At 47.8% G+C, this 10,282-nt stretch overlaps 1 protein-coding gene across 1 annotated transcript in view; it reads left to right on the top strand.

Annotated features, from left to right (window-relative positions):
* DCK (deoxycytidine kinase) overlaps positions 1–10,282 on the top strand; it is a 26,631-nt gene that overhangs the window by 848 nt on the left and 15,501 nt on the right. Inside the window, exon 2 of the mRNA XM_025198072.1 lies at positions 841–968. Coding sequence (XP_025053857.1) covers positions 841–968 — 128 coding nt within the window. The remainder of the gene's footprint in view (positions 1–840; positions 969–10,282) is intronic.

Genomic DNA, 10,282 nt, shown 5'->3' with positions numbered 1-10,282 from the left:
TGAGCGCCTCCTCCCCCTCCCCCTCCCCCTCCGGGCTGCGGAAGCGGAGGTTCCCGGGCGTGGGACCGGCCCGGCCCCGGCCCCGGGCTTCTCCGTGCGTAGGCGGGAGGGGGTCTGGTGCGCGGCCGCCTCTCGGTAAGGCGCGACACCGGAGCGCGGGAGTTTCGCATGTGCAGGGGCACGGATTTGGCTGTATTGCACGTCCTACCGTGTAGGTTATGGGCTCAAACTGCTACTCGCGGAACTGGCCACTTGTGAAAGAATTTGCTCGACAGTTTCCTCCGGGATATAAGGGGGCAAGGCGGAGCCCCTGCCCGTGCAGGTTGCGCGGCCCACACAGGGTTTGCCCGGAGCGTGTGACGGGGAGGGAGAGGTGCATTTTGTACTTTGCAATTGCCAGTTTCCTGCCATTAAGGACCAGTTTTCAGGCTGCAGAGGGGCTCATGCCCTCTTTCAAAGTATTCCTTTTTTTGTGTGTGAGAAGCCTTACTGTTCATTTTTAAACTTTTACTAGAAAAATGGTGGAAATGATTTTACTGCTTTCTGCTAAAATACTAGAGCTGCAGTGCAAGCATTTTGTTTTTTCAGAAGGAGTGATGGCAAACAGTTGCTAACAGAGAGATCTCTCTGTTATTTTATTATTATTTAGATCCCACTGGTTTTGTTCCTTGTTGGGGATGTAATGGTGTTGCCAGAATAGTATATCAGAGGGAGGTTTTGTGAAGTCAGTAGAGTCTGGGAAGGGAAGATGGCAATTCATGGGCCTGGCAAACAGATTGTCTTCTTACTAGAGAATTATATCTAACATCTGTTGAGCTATTGTCTCACATCTTCCAACAGCTGCAGGGAAGTCAACCTTTGTGAGTATCCTCAAACAAGCCAGTGAAGACTGGGAAGTTGTTCCAGAACCTGTAGCAAGATGGTGCAATGTTCAAAGCTGCCAAGAAGATAGCCAAGAAGATAGTGAGGTATGGTAAACTGACTCTTATTTAGGGGAAAATTTGCTTCTTTATAATCAGCGCCTCTTCTAATCCAACAGAATAGTCACACAGTAGGTCACAGTAAACATTTTACAGATGCTCGCCATGTTCTGACTTTCCGTTGTCTTGTAGGTTGTGGTTGTGATTGATCAAGCTTGTAATGTTTTGAATAGAACGTACTTCTACACTCCTATGTTTAAAATGATATAAGGAACATACCATTCTTTCTTAACCTCTAGCCCAAGTTGTATATTCCCAATCATTACTTCATTGAGTAGCAAAGTATCCTCAAAAAATGTATTGAAAGATGCAAGTCCTTGCTCTTACATAGACTAGTCTCCCATGCCCTTGCAAAAACATGGGATGGATGAGACGCACAGAAAAGAAGTTACTTTCACCACGTCTGAGTTGCTGTGTGGAGAAAAAAAAAATGAGATGCCTTTGAAAGTGTTTCATAAGCATTTGGCTGAATTGGCTAAACTCTACTCAGTCTGGTTTGGATTTTTTTTCCTACCTCCAAATCTTGCACTTGCCACTCTTTCAGATAGTTTCATGGCTGCCACCTAGTGGTCTGAGTTGACTTTCATGTGCAGCCATGCTCTCACTGAGCTGTAAAGGAATTTTGAAAGGGTATAAAATAGTACAGTGTATCTTGATTGACTAAGCAAGTTTTTTTTTCCTTAACGTTTTTGGATTTAAGGCACCCTTCCATCACATTTTGGAATTTGATAGCATCCTGCTGAGAACCGCTGTTCTAATGCCTAATGCCAGGTAATAGGGCTGTGCAGCCCCCTGAGAAGAGTCAGTGCAGCTCTCTGGGGAATCCTGCCAGAAGAGAATCACCTACAGGTCGTGATATACTGTAGCCTCCTCGCTCCTACATGCTTGCATCTCCTCCTTGGAAGCTCCTTTAGTCCCAGAATCAGAAGATAAGTGAAGCTGGGCTGCCTCCTGAAAAGAGGGTTCACTCCTGAAGGCGTGTTCCCATCTTTTCCATGTGTGCTGTAGCTGGGGGACCCCCTTTGATGCTGCAGAGGGAACTGGGATGAAACAAACCCTGTTTGCATCCGGTCCTATCTGTTCTTCCTGTCTGGGATGGGTTGTGATGAGCTGGAGCTGCATCCTCCTGCCACAACAGTGCACTAAGCTAAAGTTCTCAACAGTTAAGACTTCTTCATTACCTGCCATTTATAGGCCCCAATAGTTGTATATGCATCCTAAAGATTCATCATATATGTTGGGAAGCTGCTGGTAAAAGGCTTTGACATCAACCATCCAAAAACTTTGGTAGGTACTGTGCTCATTTTTAATTAGTCCACTTATTCACAGAGGGCAAGAGTGAATCTGCCCAAATGTATGCTACACTGTATTTGATTAAATAAGTGTGTACAGGAGTTCTCCTGTAACTTGAAATTGAGTGTAAATTCATATTTAGTTGTAAAAAAGCATGTTTTAATGGTTGCCAATTGATGAATTTCAGCTTCACTTCAGGGAAATAACAAAAGTACAAATCCAGAACTAAATTAAATTCTTTTTTAAAAACAATGATTTCCATTTTGTGACTTTTAAATGATGATTTGAATTGGCCACCCTGATTTTGAATAAAATTTAAATATCTTTCAATATGCATGGACCATATCCATTTGTACTAAAAGTTCACTAACTTGGAATTTATGTGCTCTCTTAAACATAAGGTCAGTTGGCTCTTTGTCAGACCCTTAGTAGAGCCAATTTCCTGAATACATGCTTTCTTCCCCAGTCATATTGGGAGTCCTTACTGTAGTTAAGCATCATGGTAGGCTTCTTAGGGCCCTCTAGATGTGCAGGTAAAGGTGTGATGGGATCTGATGAATGATCCACACAACTGCACCTCGTGCTATGCCGCACAAGCATGGGAAGAGGCATGATGGCGTGGTTGTGGGATCGCAAATCGGATCCCATCATTCCTTATAGCTGGTGGCTTGGCTGGCTTGCTTGCTTCACTGGGAAGAAACAAGCTCCTATGGCTGGGAGCCTTAGTGTGGCTGGATGCCATGAAGGTGCTCCAAGGGTCCCTGTGACAGGTGTCCCAGCTGTGGGGTTGTTCCAGGTGCCCCCCTGCCATGGCTGGGACGCCACATCAGATGCACTCTCGCAACTGTGGGGTTGCTTGGAGCACCCCAGCAGGTGGGAGCAGCATCATCTAGGAGCTTCCAGGACTGCGTGTGCACATGGGCACCCTCAGTTAGGAGCTCTGATAGGCTGACAGGACTCTCAACCACAAGGGTCTTTGGCCACATTTTCAGTTAATGGCATGATAGGAAGCAGCTACAAAATTATTACACATTTTATGGAATAACTTTGTACTTTATTCTTCTTTTTATCACCCCATTAATTTGATTGAGCATGTAGCCAGGTGACCACTTGAGACATGATTAACTAGTTAAGGCCTGATCTACACATTGTGCTTAAGGCATGATTAAATTCATAACTCTTTATTTAAAGCAAAGGGCACTTAGCTTCTCACAGAGCAGTGGGGCAAGGACAATTATAAACTTAGCTCCTGGCATTGGAGCCAGCACAGAGAAGCCTGTGCTTGCCTCCTCCCACAGGGGGAAGAGTGAGCACTTTAGATTTCATAGATTTTTATGGACATTTGGGCTGGAAGGGACCCCGAAGAATCATTGAGTCCAGCCCCCTGCCCCAGGGGCAGGAAGTCATCAGGGTCATAGGATCCCAGCAAGCTAGACATCCAAATGTGTCTTGAAGGCGTTCAAAATGGGTGCTTGAACCACCTCCGGCGGCAGTCTATTCCAAACCTTGGGGGCTCGGACAGTAACAAGTTCTTCCTTATGTCCAGCCTGAATTGGTTGCGGCGGAGTTTGTGACCATTCGACCTTGTCATCCCTTGGGGCGCTCTGGTGAACAGATGTTCCCCCATATCCTGGTGAGCACCCTTGATAAGCTTATAGGTGTCCACCAGATCGTCCCTAAGCCAGTGCTTTTCCAGACTGAAGAGTCCTATGGCTCTCAGCCTCTCATCATAAGGTCTGTTTTCCTGACCTCTGATCATGTGCGTGGCTCTTCTCTGCACTCTCTTAAGCTTCTCCACATCCTTTTTGAATTGTGGGGTCCAAAACTGGACTCGGTACTCCAGCTGCGGCCTCACCAAAGCCGAGTACAGTGGGAGGATGACGTTCCGGGATTTGCTTGAGAAGCATCTATGGATGCAAGCCAGCGTTTTGCTCGCTTTACTAGCTGCAGCATCGCATTGAAGGCTCATGTTCATCTTGTGGTCAATCATGACCCCCAAGTCCCTTTCCTCTGTAGTGCTAACCAGTGTAGTACTGCCGAGCCTATAAGCGTGCTGCAGATTTTTCCTCCCAAGGTGGAGAACCTTACATTTTCCAGTGTTAAACACCATCAGGTTCTCATCCGCCCAATTCCTGAGCCTGTCCTATTAAGATGATTGAAATCTTAAACTTGTTTGAAATTCTCTGGGTGTGCTTGTTGTAGCTTGCGTGGCTGAGCAGTTACATTGCTGAGTTTTGTATTAGTCAAAGTCCATCCAAGAATTGACATAGGCAAGAATAATCAGGCCAGGTCATAGACCACCCAGATGGGATGGAGCATCCTAGGAACCAAAAATAGAAAGCATTTCTTCTGGATGATGCTTAGTACCAGCATTCCTAGTCTATGTATTGAATTGACTGGTTGTGGGTAGGGTACATGTTCTTTGAATCCAGCACTATAGCTGTAAATCTTCAAAATGCTTTCCTTTGCTGACCTACCTTACTTCTGTCATGTTCACATTGTATTACCCTCTCTGAATTCATGTTGTTCAAGGGCCTCCCTGACAAGCCTCCTGAGCTTGTCAAAGTCAGCTTTCCTGAAGTCGAGGACTTCTGTATTACTGACTGACTTGCCAGCTTTATGGTGGATGGTGAAGTTGATCAGCTCGTGGTCACTGTCACCCAGCTTCCCTTCGATCGTTAGGTCGCTGATTAGGTCGTCTCCGTTTGCTAGAACCAGGTCGAGCAGCGCTTTACCTCTTGTAGTCCCGTAGACTTCCTGTGTCAGATAGAGGTCATCCATGCATGAGAGAAAAGTTTGCGACCACTCAGATATGGCTGAGCGCTCCTCCCACAAGATGTCTGGGTAGTTAAAGCCTCCCATGACAACCATACACAGGGAGCATGTGGCTTCAGCCAATTCCCTGGCAAACTTCTGGTCAAGGTCTTGACCCTGGGTAGGGGGTCTGTAGTAGACTCCCACCATAGTATCCCCTGTGCCGTGTTCCCCACGGATTTTAACCCTGAGGGTCTCAAGTCTTCCACCATGGGTGCCAATGTCGTCTTGCAGGGATGCGTAGCTTTCCTTGACATAGAGAGCTACGCCTCCACCCCTTTTGTCCACTCGATCCCTCCTGTACAGGGTATAGCTGTCTATCCCCGTCATCCAGTCCTGGGTGGAGTCCCCCCAGGTCTCCATTATCCCTGTGACATCATAGTTATTTGTGTTTAGCAGGAGGACAAGTTCCTCCTGTTTATTCCCCAGGCTCCTGGCATTTGTGTAAAGGCAGGCAAGTGTCCCCTTGGGGGCCCTAGCCTTGCCTACAGTTCATTTCAAGGCTGGGGCAGGGGTGGGTTTCCTAAAGTGCCTTGGCCTGCTGGCTTTGCAAGGGTTGCTCAGCGGGCCAGCAGTGGCAGAAGTCCTCCCGTCCCCTGGTAGGCTTAGTTTAAAGCCCGGTGGAGCAGGTCAGCCAGTCTGGCTGAGAAGAGCCTCCTCCCCAGCGGAGAGAGGTGGAGGCCATCCCTTCCCAGCAGCTCGCTGCCTCTCACCAAAGTGCGGACTGTGGTCATGGAAGCCAAAGCCTTCCCAATGACACCAGTGCCGCAGCCTTTGGTTCACTACCTGGATCCTCCTCTCCCTCCTCCACCCGTAGCCCGAGACTGGGAGGATCAAAGAAAACACCACCTGCGCCCCCAGACCCTTTAGCCCCGCTCCCAAATCCCTGTAGTGCTTCATGACCCAGCTGGGAGAGCGCTCCAAGCGGTGTCATTGGTGCCCACATGGATAAGGAGCATGGGGTAGTGGTCAGTGGGCTGGAGGAGTTTGGGGATCTTCTCCACAATGTCTTGGATATGGGCTCCCGGGAAGCAGCAAACTTCCCGGGCTAAGGGATTGGGACAGCAGTTTACCCCCAGTCCCCCTCAGGATGGAACCTCCTACGACAAACACTTTGCATTTTGTCTTGGAGAGAGCAGGGGCGGTAGCTACAGTAGAGCCTGTGTTGTCTGCAGGAGCTGGCAACTCAGCAGGCTCTGCTGGGGCTGCAAGAAGTTCGTACCTGTTGCAAAGCTCCAGTGGGGCAGGGGCCTTGGTGTGGCAGGCCTTGGGCCCCTTGACCCCCTTGGTCGAACCCCTGGGCTGGACAGTAAGGGGGGTCCCCGAGTCTCCTCTTGTCCTGGAGGGAGACTGTGGTCTACTCTTCGTCTCCTGGGGGAGAAGGGCCTGGCAGTAGGAGCCAATCTCCTGCTCGCAGTCCTTGATGGCACACGGTCTCTGGACTGTGGCCTGGAGCTCCTCCAGCTGGCGCACCAGAGACCCCAAAAGGGAGCAGACCTCACAAGAGGAGGCGGCCATGCTTCTGGGCCCCAGAGCCTGAAAAAACGACAGGCAGCCCCTGTAGCCGAGAGCCAGAGGCTCCTTCTGTGTGGAGCCTGGAACCATGGGATCCATCTGGGTGGAGGCCTCTGAGACGCCAAAAGCAGGGGCTGCAGGCCCCAAGGGGACTTAACTCAGGGGTAGGCAATTATTTGAGCTGGAGGGCCACTTAGGGAGTTTTAATTATCTGTTGTGCTGGGTCAGCCCCCCACCCCAAGCAGCCCACCAAAATTCCCTAAGTGGCTCTGCTCTGCTCTGCTCTGGGCTGGGTGACTGTGATGGGGTTACAGATGTGCAGAGAACAGTGTACAGGAGCAGGACAGGCAGGTGGGGCCACGGCTGTCACAGTGTGGGGCTGGGGCGTGGGGCAGAGCCATGATCCACTCTCTGTTTGCCCCTGCGATGGGTGCCGGCCAGTTTTGTGAGCTGGGGTGTGCAGGGAGCAGATCGCAACGCTATCACTGCCTAGCGATCCCAGAAAGGGTGGCGCCATGGGTGAGTGGAGAGCTGTGTCCAGAAGCACTGGGGAGAGGGGGGGGTGACTGCACTGGGCTGGGTCTTAGGGCAGAGCCACAATTCACTCCTCCCATGCCTCTGCCTGCGGAATCAGCACCTATCATAGGCATGCGCGAGCTGTGGATTGTGGCTCTGTCCTGGGCCCTGATCTGCGCTTTCACCACCCAAAAATCCTGCCCCGTGATCCCAGCCTTGCCTGCCGGTCCTGCTCCTAGATGCCACTTCGTACCTGCCTGCGGTCCCATCCCATCCATTTGGCCGAGTGCACCTGCTTGGGTCCTGCCCCTGGTGGTGGGTGCAGGGCGGATGGAGTGGTATCCCCAGGCAGTGGGGCCAGGTCTGGCAGCATTCAGGAGGAGCTGGGGCTGCCAGGAACCTAGTCCAGCCACTGCCTCAGCCCTGCTGTGCACCTGGGAGCTGTGGGACCAGCCACATGTGCCATGGCCTGGGTTGCCCCCCACAGTTGGTCCAGGCGGGGCTGAGGAACTTGCTGTGGGCCGGACCAAATCCCTCCATAGACTAGATCCAGATTTCAGGCCATATTTTCTGTTTTCAGGGTAGCATAGGAAAGTAGGTCTGGAAGAGACCTCCAAAGGTCATCTAGTCCAGCCCCTGTGCAAGGCAGGATCATCCCTGACCAATCTTTTTGGTCTAATTTGCTCTTGAAAACTTCCAAGGGTGGAGATTCCACAATTTCTCTAGGCAGACTATTCAAATGCTTGACCATCTTCACATTCAGAAAAATTCCTCCTACCCTCCAACCTAAATTTCCTCTGTGGAAGCTTGAGTCTGTTGCTCCTAGTCCTGTCTCCTACAAGTCGTGGAGAAAAGCCTGTCTCCAGTCTCTGTAATTGCCCTTTAGGTATATGAAGACTTACCAAATCCCCCCTCAGGCTTTTCTTCTCCAGACTAAATAACACTAGTCATTTAGCCTGTTCTCATAAGTCATGCTTCCAAGGCCCCTAATAATTTTTGTTGCTTTGCACTGGACTCTTTCCAAGCTGTTCACATTCTTCTTGAAGTGTGGGGCTCAAAGCTGGACACCCAAGGCCTCACTAGTGCTGAATAAAGCAAACGAATCACTTCCCTTGATTTGCAAGTGCCACTCCTGTTAATACAACCCAGTATTCTTGTTGCTCGTTTCTGCAGCAGGAGCACACTGGCTTGTAGTCCGCTTATGATGTACTGCAGGGGTTGTCAACCATGTCTGATGGCAAGCAGGATGTTGAATTATGTTTCATTTTTGTTGCAATGTTTCATATTTCACAGGAGAATTGGTGATGGAAAGGTTCTCCTGGGCAAGGAATTCATTGCGTTGAGGTTGTTTTGCAAGTATGCAAATTTAGCTCGACACAAAAGGCTGGAGCAGGAGTGCTAGCTTCCCTCCAGTTCTCTTGTACAATATGAGTTTTCATTTCTACCTAGGAGAAATTTAACAATCTTTGCGTTCTCCTATGCCTGAGGAAGGGTGCATGTGCCCAAAAGCTTGCAGATAAAGAAACATTTGTTTTTCCAACTGTCTAGTTGGTCTAATAAAATATATCACCTGTAGGACACGAGCTGCTTGCACACAGGTTGTGTGCGTTAAAAGATAAAAAGTACTAATGATAAACTGCACATTCTAAACAAAAACAAGAAAATAGTGTCTATGCATTGCATGGGCCAACTTAATGTTGCTGTGCATTGATAAAGCTACAGCTATTGCAAAATGCATTTAATTTTTTATGCTTTATAAGGTTTTATATAAAAAGAAAATGAGCTATTTGGCTAATGGATTCTGTCATTTGCTTAACCCAACAGATGCACTCCATAAGCATGTGTGCACAGTGAATCTATATTTAAATGACAGCTGGTGAGAGAAGTGTGTTCTGGTAGAGAACAAGCCTGGTAGTCCCACCCTGAGTCTCTTGGCAGCTCTGCTGCTGACCTGTCGTGTGACTTTTTTATTAGTATCTGGTTCTTAATTTTTGTTTACAAAAATCTTCATTCTAGGAAAAATCCTTATGTCACTAGAGTAGTACAAAATCTTTCTTGTTGATGATAATTTTTGTGCTACTCACATCTTAGTTAATTTTCAGAAGCACTTGTTAGGTCAAATCACGTTTTTTCCTTAAGTAAAATGGACATGCTTTGTCTTCCTCTCACCCAAAGAAGGATTACAGTCATATCAGACTTCAGTTTTTTTCTTCATATAGAGCTGTATAGAAAGCTGTTTTCTGTATAGCACATATACATTGTTTTGTTGAATTTGCATGCGTGTTCAGTGGCATTCCAACATTTGATTTTTATTGTTGCTAAATGAATCCTCTAAATGTGTAACCCCTTCAGTTAGGAGAGGAAGTTATTTAATTGTGTGATGGGATATATGTTCTTGCCCCATAGGGCATGTTTAGAGTATATGTAGCTGTCTGCTTAGATGTCGTGTCAGCAACTGTTACCAAGCAAACTATGACTAACAGTTGGCATGTGCTAAGCCAGCAAAATTTAAAAATTAACTCATGGAAGTCAGAGGAAAAAAAAAGGAGCGCTTGCAAGAGTGACATCATTTTGGTATTGCCAGCAGGTTACCTTTCTGTTTGTAAAACAGTGAATAAAGACTCCTGCTGCTTCTAAACTTTAAAAAAACTTCAAGTTAAAAACATTCAGGCCAAATCTAGAGCCTTTCTTCCTGATGATGGTGTCAGTATCAATGTGGATAGTGTTAGTATTTCACTGGTATCAATGTGCCCTCATCAGAGATGGTCACAGTAAGTGTGTTACCTTTATAGTCATCATATAAAATTATTGGCAATACATTTATAAGGCTAGTATAAATGCAGAAATCTTTGTTACTGCCATGGGTTGAAGTTCTTAAAGAAAAAGCAGCATGCCTCCGGAGAAGTTTATTTAAAGGAAGCATCTTGCTATGCTTTAAAAATGTTGATATCTAGCTTCAAACAAATAAGATATTTCTAAAATGGCAAAGTAACAGAACTATGGATAACAACTGTTTTTGCAATTTGGGTGATGCCACGGCGGGGTCCTCGCGGAGGGCCGTGTGCTCCTTAAGGTCCCTCGCTCCGTGTCAGGCCGGCCCAAGGCACCCTCTAATTCTCGCCCGCCACGTCTTGATGGAATATATATATATATTAGTTGGGAGG

Source organism: Alligator sinensis, unplaced genomic scaffold (genome assembly GCF_000455745.1).
Source record: "Alligator sinensis unplaced genomic scaffold, ASM45574v1 scaffold222_1, whole genome shotgun sequence".
Taxonomy (NCBI): domain Eukaryota; kingdom Metazoa; phylum Chordata; order Crocodylia; family Alligatoridae; genus Alligator; species Alligator sinensis.
This window is presented reverse-complemented; position numbering and strand designations above follow the sequence as displayed.